This window comes from Alosa alosa, chromosome 1 (assembly GCF_017589495.1).
Source record: "Alosa alosa isolate M-15738 ecotype Scorff River chromosome 1, AALO_Geno_1.1, whole genome shotgun sequence".
NCBI lineage: Eukaryota > Metazoa > Chordata > Actinopteri > Clupeiformes > Clupeidae > Alosa > Alosa alosa.
In genome coordinates, this window is record NC_063189.1 from 34883216 (window position 1) to 34903001 (window position 19786).

A 19786-nucleotide genomic window follows, 5' to 3' on the forward strand; every position below is an offset into this window, starting at 1 on the left:
TTCTTATTTCACTATTTATGCATGTGCATGTGCATGTGTTTATGTGTGTAAGTGTGTGTGTGTGTGTGTGTGTGTGTGTGTGTGTGTGTGTGTGTGTGTGTGTGTGTGTGAGTACATACCTCCTGCAGAAGCTGGATCCTGGTCTCCAGCACCTCCTGCATGTGGTTAATCTCCTGCTGCCTCTCATCACATCGTCGCTGCACCTCAGCCTCATTGTGATTGGTCAGGCTCTCTGCTGTTGTTCTGTCAAAACAGGGACATTGCCTTCACAAAGCCATACAGAAGGGACATCTCTAATGGGGAAATATGTCATAAGCACTATGCACTAGATAGTACTGTAGTCAAAATGTATTATTTAACATGCTTAACATGAACATCTACAGTGTCACAACCCAGAGACATGCTGTATGATACAGAGACATACGAGACATCTGACTTAAAATTCATTGATGAGAGATATTTTGAGACAAGCACACAATGGCATTTGTACTTGCATTTTGAGACACACACACACACACACACACACACACACACACACACACACACACACACACACACTCTGTGCATCCTAAATTGCTAATCCAGCTGGCCCTTACCCTGACGCACATACTCACACACTTTATGTGTTGCTTTTTTTGACCTGACCGGCGACGTACGGTATCAACTCACGTCTCAGCTACTTCCTGACCCTGCCCACCGATGTCACATCCATTCACCAGTGCATCCTACAGACCACCACCACTGGAGGGAGAGTGCACTGACCCAGGGTAAACAGCTCTCTCAGCATTCGCTCATCCACGCTGACCTCGCGTGAAACTCAACTCGCCAATTTATCTCAGATCGTGCCAATTTGCCTCAGATATATAGCTTGAGGTGAGAGTCCTAATTTTGTCTGACACAGATATTAATGAATTCACTGATCAACACACAAGTAAGAAATGATGTTAAACTCTTCAAATGCCAACTGACAAACAGCAGACTACAGTATGCAAAGCCCATTCCCACGGATTCTTTGCCAACTCAGAGTCTTTTCTCTGGGCAATTATAGATCCTAAGAATACTCAAGATATTATATATGTATAAAATATAATAGATAAGAGGAAGTCACCACCATAATTGTCACTCGAACTGGAGGACTTCAGTTGCAAAAAACAACAACCTTTTAAAATGAATATTTTTTTCATTACAGGACATTGTTAGCTGACGCTCCTATCCAGAGCGACTTATGGTATTCTACAGGGGCAGTCCCTCTGGAGCAACCCAGGGTGAAGTCCCTTGCTCAGGGGCACAATGGTGGTGCATCCTGGCACTAAACTAACAACCCTCTGGTTTTTCACTTGCGACTTGGAACATATAGACAGGATATGGTTCTGAGCTCCAGATACAGTTGTCCTCTTGACAGCTTAGGACAGCTCTAACATTCAGAATTAAGCTCTTCCAGCTGACAGTTCTTTCTGACGAGAATTCTGGAATCTGTACTGTACATAGCAGCTGAAATCCAAACCGGATCAAAGATGATGTAAGCATGGTCCATCTTGGTAGTGTCCACGTGTACTAACATGATGACTGATACATCGGCCCTCTCTCTCAATCTAAGAATGGCAAACGCCATGCTGTCTGAGGGCACCAGCCTCTTTGCGCTCTTTTTAAACTCTGATGAGCAATGGCAGCTCAGATGACGGCCTCTATGGCTTATTTAGGCGCAGATGATCCTGTGAGTCTGCATGGCTGCTGATAAAGGGCCCTTCCTCTTTCTTTAACATATCCAACTCCATTCAACAGTTATACGTAACCTGCGTTGCCCACACAAGCAAAGTCCCACACCGGACTCAAACTTGCACCCATCGGACGTGGGAGGTTGCCTTGCAAGTGAGGAGGCTAATATCTATATGCAGGCTTCAGATGTCCGAGGTGAGGCTACTCATTCCACTGCACAACCCTGTAGCTACTGGTTACCATTACCTATCCCTAAGAACATATGAGCTTGGCATGGACAGCCCTTCTCCTGTAGTGCGAATGGGAAGTTACAGCACTCTCAGGTCGCAGCTGAGTCAGCCAAGGGTTTGGTCCTGATCAGCTACTGATCGAGCTCAGTGTGGGTTTGAGTTTGTGTACAGACTTATGGTACAGTCTCTGCATGTGAACATGCTGCTCTGGGTCTTACTAATTTACAGACATACAGAAAAACTGTATCAATATGGGAGACACAAGCTCAATAGCCACCTCTATTCAGAAAGACTTTTACAAATAGAAAAGGAGATCCTGACTGGAGATCTTCATCTTCATAATATCTAAAATCTTGAACTAGTGTCATTATCATATTATGTTTAGCCTTCTGTAGATGGGGATCAATGAGTAATGTATTATATGCACAAGTCCAAGTTTCTGTGTGTATTGATGGATATTTTCCATCTGCGATATCAATATCTTCCTCTCCTTCTGATCTTCTATCTTTCCACATATGTTCTCTCACTCCCTCACTCCCCATGCACGTTTCTTTCACTAGGTGTCATCCATCAGGCTCATTTAATCCCTACTAATCAATTCCTCTGTCCAGTTCCCTCCCACTGCCCGCACTCTCTCTGGTCTCTGGGAATCTTCCAGACTGATAGGTGATGGGGGAGGTGTTGGCTTCCTTGCACTCGCTATTATGGCTGGGCTGAAGCCAGGCAGTGTGCTTCGCTGGACCAGCTGTTTTTGTGACACATGAGCTGTCATGAATCTGTTGAGGAATCAATATGGATTGGCAGTCTGTGACTGCAGCTTTGAGTGAGCTACAGCCTCGTTATGTGTGCACAGGACCATCAAACAAAGAACAACAGCCTCCAAAGTCCTTAAAGCACATAAACATAAATGACACTGGCTAATTGTTTTCCAGCATTCCTGCCTTGTGTAGACTGTGAGTAATTAAGTAGAACAAAGTGTGTTACATGGAGGGATTAGACCAAAGGTTATCTAAATATTTACATCAAATGGATGTGTTAGAAGGATTTGTGGGTAGATTTCTCGCTTCAAATTTGGAATTTGACGTACATAAATGATTGGTACAGTGTTACGTAGTTCTGCCTTTTTTGAGTAAAATTTACATTAAACTTCAAATTCAGCAAAACAGTTTGCAAGGGGAAAAATGTATCAGTAACATGAAAGACCCATCAAATACATATGCAGACATTTACTTACATAGCCTTGTCAAGGAGCTGTTGTTTTTCTTGCAACTCCTGCTTCAAGCTCTCAACCTCTACCTTCAACTCGATGTTCTGAAACAGAGCAGAAAGAGATGGCATTAATCATTCAGCACGTAGAAAACACAGGCACATTTCCGAACCAAACAGGGCTTGTAGTCACATTTCCATACTGGGAAACATATTCTATAGCAAGGCAGTAAAATGTTGCTCTTATGTATTCACTCTGTGATACATTTGAAGAGAAATCCAATAACTGACATTGGACATTAACAACTGACAAAGCACTCATCAAATTTTAAATTTGCCTGGGCTATAGGAATTGTACCTTGTGTCAGCTGGACAGTATTTGCAGTGCATATGCACTTTCATGCACGTACCAGCACTCCCACCCCCCTCCCCTCCATACACACATACACTGGAGCACACATCAAGAGGCTGCCGCTGGCGCTGATTAACCCAGAGTTTGTACTTTACTGGGTCTCAGCTCAGACGTCCGTGACAAGCCTCACACAGGACAGCTCAGATGACTATGTGTGACTGGACACGATATGACTGCCCTGCAGATAGTGTGTGCGTGTGTGTGTGTGTGTGTGTGTGTGTGTGTGTGTGTGTGTGTGTGTGTGTGTGTGTGTGTGTGCCACCTAAAATTTCACAGGCACACCTTAATTATAATTTCTGGCTACGCCCTTAAAGGGACACCAGGCAACGTTTTCTGTTAATTAATCATCTTCGTAAGTCGGTATATGATTAAATGACTTATTACGGGACGAATGAAGGCTCTCTCGCCCGCCCCTACTGCCTGTAGGAAAAATATCCCACTTGCAAGTTCGGTGTATCCTACCTGCTGACCGAAGCAGGATCAGTTTACAGCACAGAGGCAGGCTAACAAAACGCTAGAGATTGTTGCAAACGTGTGTATAATGGCAGAGCCGGCAAAGAAGCAGCGAAAACCCTTGACGGAAGACACAAAGAAAAGGAAAAGAGCTTCAGACCGAGCGAGGGGGAGTTTCATAGAGAAAAAGCATCAGGCTTGCCTGGTGTCCCTTTAAAGTAGCCTAATGTTTTGGTTTGTTTTAATTAGCCTAGTTGCCTGCTGTAGTTTTACTGGTCACCTTGCTATTTTATAGTTGTATCTATCAGGTAGCTTAGTTGACTTTACATTATCCTATGTGGGCCTAACTAACACATTCAGCCATTTGGAACAGAAGAACACACCAGAATAGGCCTGTTTAGTAATCAGGATTTGATGGCCACATTCCTACACTTATAAAATGCAATTCAATGCGGAAGTAATCCAAGTATTCAGAATACGTTACTCAGATTGAATAACGCAACGGAATATGTTACACATTTTTGGGCATGTATTCTGTATTCTGTAAGGGAATACGTTTTGAAAGTATCCTTCCCAACACTGTGCATAGCTGTATAGTTAGTGTGGTTGTGTGTGTCCTTTAATCTGCTGTGTCTGATGGATCGTGAGATACTACTATACCTAACCTCTCTCCATCCCCTCCGAGCCCTCTATCACATCCACATGTGCCATTCTCTCTCTCTTTCTCATTCCCTCTCTCTCTCTCTCTCTCCTGCTATCTCACTCGTTCACTCCCACTTGATTAATCAGGGAGTCACTTAACACCACGCCGGGGCATCTTTCACTGCCGTCATGCCTTTTAAATATAGCTTTGTGGGAATGCAGCCTTTGGCTGGAGTGGGGAGCGAGCCGACAGCTGCAGCCCGTTGTTTACCTGCTCCCCTCGCACCCCTGGGCCCCGGGCCTGTTAGCATGGTACAGCCTCACCGGCTCAGTGGCCTTTAGCGGGAGTGCCGGGATGCTTGCAGCGAGGCACCGCAGATCCCTGGTGCTCAGTGACGGCCAGAGGGATTAGTGCACAGGCACGCCAGGGGCCAGCGAGACACGCCAAGCACACAAACACACGTCCAGATCCATGCGCATGGTTATAGGTGCCTGTACACACTGCACAGTGCAGCCAATAGTCAATAGGTTAAAACCGACGTCCATCACACTCAGATACATACTGAATACATTCAATCAATTTGATATGAGACTAAGTTATGGGATTGCAAAATGCTGTATTCCTTATTCAGAGCACTGTCTGTCTCTAACCAACAGTATGTTTGTTCCATTATTGACCTTTGGGTAATGTTCGTGCTGGCCAAAGTAGTTAGGAACTCCCAATCCAAACAGGTGGTGTGCAAGAGACATGGTCACTTCCTCCTGTTAGAACGTGTGTGACCTTTAGTGGAGCACAGACACAGCCATGCCAAGGTACATTCTGCACATCTCTGTCTTTCTCTCTCCCTCTCTCATACACTCACCCACACTACCACACACTCTCCCAGATACACTGAGCATCCCTGGTGGCTCTCCCACACGTGCTACCATGCTGATAAATCACAGCCTGCATTATTAAACACAAGTAGTCAGACCCTACTGCATGTGGATGGAGAACAACCACAAAAGGGCCCAAGATCAGTATACGTTGGAATCTGGCACCCTACCTTACTGCATATTGGACAGCAGGAGACAGATGCCATACCAATGAATTACTGCAAAGGGGTCTATTTACATAATGTATGGCCTCCAACATCACCAAAAGCAGCCATATCATTTGTGTCCGAAACGTATGCCTTAAATCAAAACACTCAACTTTTAAAGGCATAAACACCTGTAGTATAACTCATAACCTAACCTCTCTCTCTCTCTATCTCTCTCTCGCTCCTCTCTCTCAGAGGCTAAATTTAGTGTGGATCCACCTGCTGTTTTTGTCCCTCAGCCCACAGCAACAGATACTTGTTAACTACTTGACTAGTCACCTCAGCCTCCGATTGGTCCAGGAGTGAGAGAAAGGTCAGCAGCAGTGCCGTCCGTATTCCATAACACACATACTGTACATCACAGCACAAACAACACACACAAGGGGAAACACACACCACCCAGAAACTCGCAGCAGAAACTAGTGTTCAGAAAACTGCTCTTTGAAATCATACAATCATTTACAATCATATCGTGGATTATGATGATATTAGCCCTAACCTATATATTCTGACTTTGGCATATATGTTCACCTGAAAACATTTGGGGAAAACGTTTGCGTAAAAACAAGATATACATTTTTAATGCAAATTTAATTTAACATGCAGAGATTTGTGGCAGCCAGTCATTTATTTTATGCATTCCAAGAATTAATATAATTTAAATTAGATTAAAAATAAAAAATAGTAAAATACCACCTTGCTTACACAATATATTGAATTGTAATGATTGTATCATGACACCTATACAAGCCAATACACAAGCCTAATGAGAGCACACGTTCACACATCCCCAATGAGTATATGATCATTTCTCCTCCTCCTCAAACAAACTGAATTTCAGAGTCCCTACTAAGGTACGTCTGCCATAACAGCCTTCCATCTTAAGGAATTAAGTTTCAGTGTCTTGTCCATTACCCTAACAGTGAAAGACAGACACGAGACTAAGCTTCATGTCTCAAGCGTCTCATCTCGGCTTCATCCTTAATCATCGAATTCTAAAACATCAAGGTGTGAATGCCATCAGCCTCTCCAGCCAGTGCCCAGTTAATGCCGCCTGGCGTCTCTTTGAAGGCTCTGTGCTGTAGTGGCTTTAGCATGAGGATCAGAGTGCGATTTGTCTGTTGATGAGTGTGTGTGATTGGCATGTCATCTCTTGCTGCACCTTGTTTGTGTGATGGTCATACAAGGGGTTCAATGGTGATAAGTGCAGAAATTTAATTTGGATCAGGCAAGTGACATACGGTATGTGAGTGTGTGTGTGTTGATTTGTGTGTGTGTGTGTGTGTGTGTGTGTGTGTTTACATGTTGACATATGCGAGCATGAGTGTGTTATTGGGGGTTACCAGAGGGACAGAGAGCCAGGCCCATGGCTGCTGCCCTTTCCCTGGGATTAGGGGATACTGATAGAGCACAGGGCCACGGCGCATTGTAATTACACACAGATTGACTAGACTGACAGACAAACATCAAACACGTACCAGTGAACACACACACACACACATACACACACACACACACGCACACACAAACAAACACACACACACACACACACATTTGATTTCTTCATTTGAATCCGCCAATCAAATTTCTTTACAGAAAGGATTCAAATATTCTCAGAGATGATTCAAATATTCTCAGAGATGATAAAGCTTTGACATTCAAGGGTACATAAAGCATCGCCTACGCCACACAGCAAGACTGCCTATTACAGCTGATATGGAGCAGAATTTTGCAAGCTGTTCAGACTTTCCTTTTGATAGCCCTGCCAGTCTTATTCCACTGACAGTCAGCTTGTGGATATGTCCCAAATATCCAATATGCAAAATATCAATGCCACAAACTTACATGCATAGCCTAGGTCACTGATCTTTGCAAAGAGGGGTTGGTATTTAGTATTTTTTTTTTTCATATACAGATCATAGACAACCTATTTCAAGGACTAACACCTCCTTTCTATCTGTATCCAACACACACCACTTAAATGCTTTTATTTGGATCTGAAAGGCAAGCAAGGAAAACAAGATCCAAATACTCTGGGAAGAGTCATTAATAAGGTGACAGGTCTACATGGCTCACATGCTTTTACAGGTCCTTCCATTTATCAAAAAGTCTGTGTAGTTTCCACCCGCTGGGTGTTTGGGCACAGGATCGTGAATAGTCCAACTTTGTTTGTAAATCCTGCCGGTTTGACTTTACTGTTGCTATAAGGCACATTGTCAAAAGTAGTAGCCAAAGGTCAGCCATATCAAAATACACTTCCCTGCATTAACGGCAGTTACAACGGGTGTTGCTGTTGGAAAATCCTGCAGATGTGCGGTAGCCCTGACGCCCTCCAGTGCGGCCACGCACACACACACACCTGGACTAAACACTAACTTGACTAATGGAATACTAAATTCCTGTGCATTTATTAAATCATAGCATCTTTTGTAAGTGACTGTTGGAAAGCATAATTGAAGTACTTCTGTAGAAAACTGTCCATGCTGCCTGAGAGCCCCACAACAGACTATAGTAGACCTTCACCATATTTCCAAACCACAATATATTCTACCGGTAACATTTTATTTTAAGGAACACATGTTAACCATTTATACATAACTAATATGTGTATGTATCAGTGCTCAAAAGAGTCTGTATTAAGTATCATTGCACACATTTATTAGGGGTTTATTGAACAATGTCTTATTCTTAATCAATAGGTCATTCATTCTTGGCATATTCTAAGCAACTAGTAAGGTTAATGGTATATAGTATGGAACTAGTAAGGTTAATGGTATATAGTATGGATCAAAATAGAGAGTTTATAGATTCCCTATACACTGTCTGAATATGTGACTTATATTGACAGAAAAATACCAAGACAATGTATTAGAAGGCTATAAAGTTTCTATTTTGATCCATACTATTTTTCAATAACCTTAGATCAAACTAGTTGCTTATTGAGGATTTAACAAGAATACATCACCTATGCAGTGAAAATAAGAAATTGTTGAATAAGACCTAATAGATGTGTAATGATACTTAATGCAAATCATATTGAACACTAATAAATAGAGATATTAGCTATGTATTATATCTCTGGTGGTTAAACTAGTCCCTAAACTAGAGTGTGACCATTGTACCTATAAATAAAGAGTGTCTAGGCTAGCTGAAGCATGTAGGTACACAACACAGTTCATATTGTTTTTTAGATGTTTTCACGGAACTGGTCATTTGAAATCTCATGGTTTATCCTGGTTTTGATATAGTGTGATTGAAAATAAAATCAGAGTCACAAAGTTAACATTTTTAAGTTTACATTTTAAATTAAATCAAATTAAAGTTTTGGCAACCTATTCCCATATCTAGTAGACACATAACACCATTCACACTGGGGTTTTCACAGAAGGACTGGATCTGGACTGGGAGGGAAAATTGATGAAAAACTGTGGTGTGGGGGGTCATGTGGGGACTTTGTAGTTATCTTGCATTAAATGACCCATAAATGTAACAAAAAATATGGCGAGGAAATATACCAGAAACAAATGGAAGTTACTTTTTTAAGACAAAAGTGGTATTTCTAGCTTACGATAATTAATTACCCTCTTTAAAACATGTTGGCTCCTAGCTTCACTAATGCAATGGTCATGCTGCCTACTATATCTTAAAAGAACCATTTAACAAATGTATACATTTCACTTTTCAGAAATATTACTTTGACATATTCACAGGGACATATCAATATCTGACATATTTATGAGGGAAAGCTGAGCATATTTACTTCTGGAATCCCCTTAATGCAATGTCACTGGCTAAAAACTGTTCACTGTCTCATCACGTTATCTCCCATGTGCTCACAGCTCACCCACCAGGGCCCCCTCCTGTGTCACAGCCTACAAATCAACAGGCCATCCCTGCTGTGTACACTGCCCCTGATCAATCCACAAAGCTTACCAAACGTTATTTTAAAATTTCACCATTAAAGAAATAGAACTGAAATGACCACCATTAGCATGGAGTAAAACGAACAAATAACAAACACAGTCAGCTAACCTATCTATGGTATGCATTAGGTCTGCAATTAGCGATTATTCTCACAGTGTTATTTTCTTGATTAATCGATTAGTTGTTTGATTGACAAAATGTCAGAAAATTGTGAAACAAATGCTGATCAGTGTTTCCCAAAGCACAAGATTATGTCCTCAAATGCCTTTTTTTATCCACGTCTGAGATATTTCATTTACACATGATGGAGAGTTAGTGAAGATGAACATTTTCAAGTTTAAGAAGCTGCAATCAGAACTTTGCTGCATTTTCCTTACAGATATACATAAACCAATAAATCGAAAATAGTTGGCGATTCATACAATGTTTGACAACTAATTGATTAATCGATTAATTGTTGCAGCTCTATTCTGCATACAAAAGGGTTTTTTCTTGATATATCTAAAGATATATTAAGCGAGGTCTAAAGGCACTTAAAATAAGAGACGCCACAATGTCCTTCACCCAGCAGTGAAGACAAGAATGCCCAGTCCATCTGTCCCTCAAAGAGCCTGTCTGAGCAGATTGTCTGCTTCGTCCCACCATCCAAGCCCACAACATCTATTATTATCTAGTCACACTCAATGCTGCAACATCTGCACTAGATCAGCTTTCTCTCAGTATTTTTATTCTGTTACTCCCTGTCTTGTCCCTGACAGAATATTCTAACGCAAAGCGGTATCCTAAAGCATCCATAGGCATTGTTTTAGAGAACAATCTCCTTTCTTTAAGTACCAACAATTATACATAGCATATAAAATATAATTTTATAGCATCTGTCTGATCAATGAGCAGTGAAACTGATCAAATCTTTCCACTCTCTGTCAACCCTTGTTTAGTACAGTTAAGGATGTCTGCGTCACCAGATCGCTGTTCACAATAAAGTCTGACAACTCACCGTTCTGTAGACATCATCACTGCTGTCCTCAAACTTCTGTTGGATCCTCTCTTCCAGGAAGTAGATGCGTAGCTTGAGGCTGAAGTTCTCCTTCTTGAGGTCATTGAGGTGCTGCGACAAAGTACGGTAGCAGTTAGACATGTCAAGTCCTCGTCCTAGGGGGCATCTTCAATGCCCCTCAGCTTTGCGGCATGTCCACGCAAAAACTAGGGAAGGGACCTCAAAAAATAGGCTGATGCTATATTTCTAGAGCCACATTGTGGCATCAAACACACACACTCTCACACATATAAAACACACACACACACACACACACACACACAGTCTGTTATTAAAAGGCCACAGTGAGGGCTGGAAAGCCCTGTGTGGATCAGAAGTGTGAGCAGGTTGACTCCATGGTCGGCTATGTGGCAGAGAGGACTGAGGCACAAGGTTTTTCTGACTCTGGGGAGGTATCCCAGGAATCTGTGGCTGAGAGAGGAGCAGCCTACAGGATCACAGCTTCCAGCAACATGTAAGATGATCACTCTCTTAGTTCAGGACAGAGGGGGTGAGGGGAACAGAGCCAGAGAGAGAGAGAGAGAGAGAGAGAGAGAGAGAGAGAGAGAGAGCCACACACCGAGACACACCCAGGGTCTCGTTCTCCACCACCTTCAATCCCCTCTTTTTTAATGCTGTCCATCTTGAAATGACATATACGACACCAATGATAACAAATATGCTCTACATTAGAAAATACATTTACTATGCATCTTTTGCTCTCACATAATTCGAAATACACCATTGCCTGTTCCACAATCAGAATTGATCTGTCACTGTAATAACTCATTTACAAAACATATTTGATGAAATGCATTCATGTTAAAGAGTGAAATCTTCTGAATACTTCTGAATTACACAGAATGATTCTGAGGACGGCCTAAATGAACTGAGTCGGGGTAAATGGATGGTACACACAGGCAGGGTATCGCAGCAATGCTGCCTTCTCTGTGGACAGGATTGCATCCAGAGGGAGGTGGACTGAAACAGCAGCCACAAAGGAGCTATTTTTAGGAAGGCATCTAGAATCCTACTGTCAGGGCCCTGAATCATAGTTCCTCTTCAGACTGTAAATATCACTAACATACAATATACTACTACGTACACGCATCGCCATTAGGCTCAATCTTAGGTATAGCTCTGTCATTCCTCTGTTTACTTCAAAAGATGCTGAACATCAGCCTTTATCAAAAAGTAATTATACCATTTTGTAGAAGTACTGGTGAGTAGTAGACCAATAATCTGCTGAGAAATGATATACCACCATTGAAAAAAAATCCTCATTGAGCTCTGCATTCAGAATTCTGGATGAGTAGGATCTTTTTTCTCGAAATGGATACATATTAAGCACACCAGCGCCCGGATGCAACCCAGTCAATGAGTGGTCAATGAAAGAAATCGACCCATTCATGGCTGAATGAGCCCTCAAACCACCACTAGGGCCGACGTGCCTCGAATCAGAGCATCTTTTAGTGGGGTGAGCTCATCCTCAGACAGCCTGCTCCCGTCTCTGAGGATGTCGCTCACTGTTGACTTCATCCATTATGCTCTCATGTTACATCTAAATCATGCATTACAGCTGAAGTAGTGTGTGTGTGTGGGGCACTGACCCCTCCCTCTCCCCAACACAAAGCATCTAATGGGCCGATGCCTTGACAAAGGCACGCACTTAAGCCTTTGCATCCGCTCAGCACTTCCTGAGGTCTGCCCTGTAAAGTCTGCAGGTCGTACAGGGAGGGCAGGTAACAAGTGTGACAGACAGAGCGAGGTGAGACACACACACACAAAGATCTGACAGAGAGGAGGCCGACTTCTGCTGTGATCACAGAGCTATTTTCTGATGCTTGCATCCGCATCATGTGTAGCACTCCGACAGCTCATCAACACCTGCCGTTTATACCAGAGCTAGAACCGCCCAGGAATAAGATGAAAGCAGAATGGCTTCAAACATTCCAGGTCTAGGGGGCTGTAAGGTCAACGTGTGACAAGGATAGTCCCATGCTAGGTCATCTGGGCTCTTTAGCACAGCAATGTGAGAGTTAGAAGTAAACAGCTGGTCCACTTGTACACTAACATTCAGATGAACAGGAAGAAACACTTTACAGTGCTATTTGCTATATGTGATTCCCCTCTGTCATCAGGGCATGGTCACCAAGAGAAAAAGCATGGCCACTGAAATTATGACAACCATGTCACCATCTCCCACTCTTTCATTCTCTCTATTTGTGTGTGTATAGATCAAGTAACTTTTGCAGCAGACCACACCAAGATTCAATCGGTACTGATAACTGCACTTCCCTAAGACTATCAAGCCATGGAGATGCTAGTAGAAATGCTATTTATTAAAATTTTGCAGACCGAGGAAATCCTCATTTCTCTCAAAAGTGATTGATAGATCTCTTAAGGGCCATTTAAGGTAGGCCTACAGTCCATAATGAGAGGAGCAATTTGCTGACTAATAACATTAGAATCAGAGACTGTAGCTTTAAAATATGATAAGTAAGAATAAGCACACTGAATGTCTGCAATACAAGACATGTCCATAGGGTGGTAGCAAAGTGAGCAAAGATAAACATGAAACAGAGCAATACAGAATGGAACACTACATGCATCAAAGCAGCGGTATGAATGCTAATGCATGCTAATCATGTTACTAACAAAAGGAAATGTTTGCCTAAAATTAAAGAATAAAAATACTGTTTAGCCATATTTCAGCACTATCATCAGATTTATAAAAAAAAACGGACACTAAGAGGTATTTACTTTCATTTTGGCTCAAGTAGAACAAACAGACTGTGCTTGTCAAAATCAATCTTACCTGCTCAAACTCTCTCAAGGTGTGGGGTTGCAGTGGGGGAGCATTGTCAAGCTCATCCTTTGAAAAATCTAAGGAACAGAGAAAACATAAATGGTCTATGTAAGTTTGATGACTTGCTACGTCCACAATGCAATAAAAAAAAAAAACACAGTTGCATGACACCTTGAATTGAATTGTGTCAGCGCCCACCTGTCATGTGACCTGCGCTCCTGGATGCATTTCCCTCCTTGTCCAAAGGCTCCGCCCTGAAACACAGGACAACAGGAAGATGAGCCGTACCACACACACCGAGGACACAAAAACAGTCATGAGCATTACAACTAAAAAAACATATATACAGGGTATAAGGAATAATTGCATTACAGTATTGTAGAACAACATTACATGCATAATGCACAATATTGAATCAAGTCCAATTTAAAACTAGCATTTTACACATCTTGCCAGTAGAAAGCCTTGCAAAGAGGATATTCATATTTTATTCAATCTTTTAACACAATGCACTCATAGGGCTGAGCGATTTGAGAAAAATATCTAATTGCGATACTTCTGACAATTATTATGATTTGATTTGCGATATAATTTTTTATAAAGTCAAGTAATACATTTTTAAAGTCAAGCTTCTTATTTTTTATTAAAATACATTTAAATATTACTTAAATATTACTTCTTGAGCAAGACCAGGACTATTTCTGCTTGCCTTTTTTGCTGTACATGAGTCAAACTGCTGCTCATGGGACTTTTTGCAATGTTGGTGAGCCGACATGTTCATGGTGTTGCCTCAGGAAATAGCAAAATACTCCCAAATAGTCCTGAGTCTTGAGCAGAACAATTAATTGCAGCCTTTGCAATTAATCTTTCAGCTCTATGCACTAACATGTAAAAGTTGAACGTCTTTGCTAACTATGACAGAGGGTCACATGACAGCAGTCTGGAGCTCACAATTTCCTCCCACCCAAATGGTGATGAGCAGGGTTACCATAGCAACAATCCAGAGAACTGGAAGGAGGGAAATGTCTGAATGTCTGGCTACAGTTAAAGATGAACGCATCACTAAACATGCTGATGAACATTATCAATACATGCATCTATTGGCCACTAATAAAGACAGACAGGGAATGTATAATGGCTGAAGATATTAAAATAAATAAATAAATAAATAAATAACAAATAATAATAATTATATATATATATATATATATATGGTTATGGTTATGGATTTGGCAGACGCCTTTGTCCAAAGCGACACACAAATACAAAACAACATAATATTTAAAATTCAACAGGGAACAGATTAGAATGTTGGTCAAAATATAATAAGGAGAATAGTAATAATAAACAACAATATTAATTCAATCAATAGCCTAATAAAATAAGCAATGAAAATGATGGAAAAAGCAATAATAAAACAATAATGTCCATTCAATCAATAATATAAAAACAATTATCCTTGATTACTAGCTCTGCTTTAACCCTCTCTGATACAGTATAACCAATAACCAAAGAACACAGATATTAAAACAATAATTAACTGCATAACTACCAGCTCTTATTGTTCAACTGAGAGCAATTCTAAATATTACTGACTCTATATGAAGCATAATTTGACTCAGCTCACAGAGCAGCTGTGAGGCGTTAAAATATTTAAGATGAGAGTCCCATGTGGAACCCTGCGTTTAGGAGCTATTTTTATAACACTAACTGCGTTTACATGCACTTAAGAATCCCAGTTATGGGGCTTATCCCAGTTTTGATCATATTTGGAATATCCTGTTGAACACAGAAAAGCCTGGTTATTAATATCCCTATAGATAATAAATACTATTATTGCAGTTTCCAACAATAGAGTTCTATGTAGGCCTATGCATGTAATCACAGACACTGTGAAAATGATTAGCATCTACAGCTTAATATGTAAAGTCTGCGAACATTTAAAGGACAATAAACAGACCACAAAATTTGCAGGCAACAACAAACAAGTCCAGTCAGTCAGACATGCTGAGAGTCAGGACAGGTTACAGTCAGGAAGAGGATGATTATGTTTATGGTTTCTCACACCAAGAACACACACCAAGTACACATTCAAACATCTGCTTTTTCCTTTTTATCTGACTTCCTAATTAAAACAAAAAAGTTTTTTGTCTTCCGGTGTGTCGACTGGGTGTCGACAACCCTCCCCCTAAAAAGGGCCAATGAATTAGGAGCGATCTCGCCAAACAACAGAACACTTGGGGGGAACGATCTTATTGTTAAGAGAATATTGCACCAGTGGGGAGCCAATTCATCTCCATTAAGATGGACAATTGTCCCAATGCAGTGCTTGCCCTCTGACAGGCCTACCGTGTGGCTGATTAGCATTGATCCTCCACCACACTTAACTGGTGGTGATCAACTCCCTCCCTTATAGATAGATTAAAAATTTAGGCTTGGAGAGAGGTAAGTATACCCAAGTTATTTGAAAACTATACTTTCCTGCAGTCATACGAAAGCCTTCCCTAACAGAAGAAGACATAAGCGAGAGACAAAGAATATTCCAGTGCACGTTCCCTGATCTCTACAACAGTGGCTTGATCTGTGGCCATACATAAAGTAACTATTTATCACTTTGGTGTAAGATATCATTGCAGACCATAGTCAGACTCTTACTGTGTTTCTATAACAGCAAAACCATGGATAATGAGGCATTTTGTTGAAGCCTGAAACATGACAGATTTTCACATGGACTATTTTGACAATTTACAAAAGTAAGCGAGTAAACTGCTCTTAGGAATTAGGGTGGCACTTAGGAGTGAGGTTCCTGTTGTTGCAACTGCTATCTTTCTTACTCACACCCCTGCATAGTTTGAACAGCTGTTAAGCTCAGCTGCTGGAACAGTCCTGTCCTGTTATACCTCTTGTCAGACTTAAAGATGTTTTTGGCCTACTCATGTGTTACACCATATCAATATAACATCAGATTCAGAACCAAATGTAGGTCCTGGCCCATACAAAAATAAAATGATCACAAGCTAGTGAATAGTTAGCCAGTTACAGTTGTCAAATAAAAAATATCATCTAAAACATAATAAGCTACTATTAGCATTTGGTAGTTGAAAGCAATTAACACTGCTTTTACCACACAGGACGTTTAGACAACAGTCAATATCTTATCAGACTTGTAGACATTAGTCTGTGAGTGCTATTGGGCAGACTGGCCAAGTAGTATGTTCAGACCTAGGAAAATGCATCTTTTAAACACCTAGGGGCACCACATGTTTAACCCTTTCAGTAACTTCAACAATCAAACATAGCCTATAGCAGCTTGTATATTTTGTAGGCCCAGATATTTCCCAACAAATAATTATTTTCTGGGGGAAATTGTGATCTTTTGCATAGACCCATGCTGAAAATGTAATTTTGTAGGTTGTTTTCTTATATCAGACAATAATGATGATGAGCCGTTCATTAAATGTAAACGTGGGTAGCCATAAAGGCCTCAATGTAGGGCTTTTGCAGCTCCGTGAAGGTATGCTGTCGGATACGGTGCAAAAGAAACGACAGCGGGACACAATAGCGCGCGATTCTGTAAAAAAAAAACTGACTTGATTCATTAGACTACTGCAGTATGCGCTAAATTAATTGTAAACAACCCTCGATCTAACTAACGTATAGTCCATGATATCCATTGTAAGTCCACGTCCTTACCGCTCCGTTTCCTTCCAGGTCTGTTCCTCGGAATCGGCCCAGTCCATACTGAGAGGGTAACCTTGCGCGGTACCCCTCGAATTTACAGCATCCATGCATGGGTCCGTTTATGCATTTCTTTGGCATTGGAAACAAGATTGGTCCGAATGACAACCATTTTTTGCATTCGTCAGTTGCTAGAGGTAGATCCAAAATGCAATCACTGGAAGATGCTGCTGCCGTGGTTGAAGATGCTGTGCCGTATTGTTTCACGCGGCACCTCAGCCCCCCCTTCGGAGCAATTACGACAGCGGGGTGAAGTTGCACGCGGACCTACAGCTGTCCTAAATCAGAAATATCTTGCAGTTACGGTTTCATCTTTTTGACCCATTTGTAGTGTTCAAGTGCATTTTATTTTATTGAAGATCTATTGACGTGGCAGGTTAGAAATCTCCCAACATGAATTCCTGTTACATCTGATGCTGAGCCTGATAAAGGCTACTAGGCTAATATGATATTGTTTTAAATAATAGCCTATAAGAATACAATTATTTTGTATGCTGCATTGTCAGTAGCACAAGCAATATGGCATTTGGTTCATTCCTGAATCAAGGACGTACAAAATGACCACAACTTCACAATAGGCTTACAAATGTTTTGCTTAGGTTTGTCTAGGACTACTTGTCCTGAAAACTTAGATCATGTTATGTTATCATATGTCATGAACTAATCAATGTGAAATGGAGCAAGCTGTAATATCTTCAATGAGCACTAGATGTCAACCAAAGCTTTAGGCCTACATGTTTTGCCAATAAACTCTCATAGTGACTTAAATCTTTCAGATTGCAGTTCATGGACACATTTTGTGTTGTTGTTTTGCAGTCTGACAACACAAGTATCTGCACATAAGCAAGATGTGACCTCTAATTGTTTTCAAAATGACATCTCCATCTACACTAGGGCTTCACCTATGTCCATGCCTCTTGCATAAGTGCACGTCCCAAAAACCACACGGGGGGCATGCAAATTGGTTTTGGTTTATAGACCAAGTATACATGCGTACACAAGGAATTTGGTCTCTGCATTTATCCCATCCGTGAATTAGTGTGCACACAGTGAGGTGAAGCACACACTAACCAGCTTGCTGCAGTGGCGCTCAGGGAGCAGTGAGGGGTTAGGTGTCTTGCTCAAGGGCACTTCAGCCAGTGCTCAACCACTTCCCCCACCCAAATTTTTCCTACTGGCTGGGGATCGAACTGCAAACCTATCAGTTTCAAGCCCAAAGCTCTAGCCTGTAGGCCATGGCTGCCCCTAATGACAGGCTGTCCATGCCTCAGTAGCATCAGAGATGACCTAGAATATGGGGGTGGCTGTTGGGGGTCTCCTTTTCCATTATTCAGCCTGGGCCAGTGCCTCCAGCTTTGGCTTTGGTCTCAGGGTACCTGCTGTCCCTGAACTTGTCCCTTGTCTTTTAACTATGACAAATAGCTAAATTAAAGCCCTAGCTCTCATATACTGACTTAGAAACTGTAATCCATGCTTTTGTTACATCTAGGCTGGACTATTGTAACTCTCTGTATTTAGGTCTGAACCAATCTACCCTTGCTAGACTTCAGTTAGTCCAAAATGCACCAGCTAGGCTTCTTACTGGAACAAAGAAACATGCTGGCCCAACTCCACTGATTACCTGTCAAATACAGAATTCACTTTAAAGTTTTACTTTTTGTTTTCAAAGCCCTAAATGGCAGAGGTGGAAAAAGTAATAAAATATTGTACTCAAGTAAAAGTACCAATACTTTGATGAAATATTACTCAAGTACAAGTTAAAATAACGATCTGAAAATGTACTCAAGTAAAAGTAAAAAGTAGTTCATTTAAAATGTACTTTAAGTAAAAGTTACTTAGTTACTTTTTTTTTTTTTTTTTATTGGGGATTGATTGTTGTTGTGATCTCGTCGCTGGAGCAAGATTGGTGTCGTGAAACCTTACGCACACGCATTTCTGCAGAAATAGATGCCCGATAAGTGCCCAAAAAGCGTTGCAATATGGACGCAGAGTGGAAATACTTGCCTAAAAGGACTTTGGTCCTAGCTCGAGTTGCTGCAGCCAGCAGCTAAGGCAGCCATGTTCATGCTCCCAGTGTGTAGAGCTCGAGCTCAACTCAACTCGAGCTAGGTAAAACCGATTGTTTCAGTTTTGTTCATACCGACAGTACTCGGTGACGTTGAGAAATGTCAAAAATTTGAAAAAATCACTGGAGTTCTCCTTTAAGTTTGAGCAGTAGTTGATTTTCAAAGTTAGTTGCACTCATCCTTGGTCACTTTGCAGTGAACAGTAATCCAGCACAACTGAAAAGCCCCTCACAGGCAGCTGAGACAGGCAGGCCAATGTTGAGTTGCAGAGTTTTTTTTATATTTGGAAACGAGCAGAAGGTTCAGCAGATTAAAGGGTGTTGAACTGGGGGGAAAAGTGGGAAGTACTAGGACCCCAATGGAGGAGAGGGCCCTTGAAAGGTGGATTACGGGGGGCACAACATTTTCACCAGGCATTAGTAATAACTCAGGTAATCCACACATAAAAAATCCAAACAACTCCATAAGTAGA

At 41.3% G+C, this 19786-nt stretch overlaps 1 protein-coding gene across 1 annotated transcript in view; it reads right to left on the reverse strand.

The window, feature by feature from the left end:
* Positions 1-17448, reverse strand: part of LOC125289167 (myomegalin-like) — a 47459-nt gene extending 30011 nt beyond the window's left edge. The window contains exons 1-6 of the mRNA XM_048236298.1: positions 17204-17448; positions 13709-13764; positions 13520-13587; positions 10663-10773; positions 3181-3257; positions 120-243 (exon numbers count right to left, since the gene is read on the reverse strand). Of these exons, the coding sequence (XP_048092255.1) occupies positions 120-243; positions 3181-3257; positions 10663-10773; positions 13520-13587; positions 13709-13764; positions 17204-17298 (531 nt within the window). The 5' untranslated portion in view covers positions 17299-17448. The remainder of the gene's footprint in view (positions 1-119; positions 244-3180; positions 3258-10662; positions 10774-13519; positions 13588-13708; positions 13765-17203) is intronic.
* Between the last annotated feature and the right edge of the window lie 2338 nt (positions 17449-19786).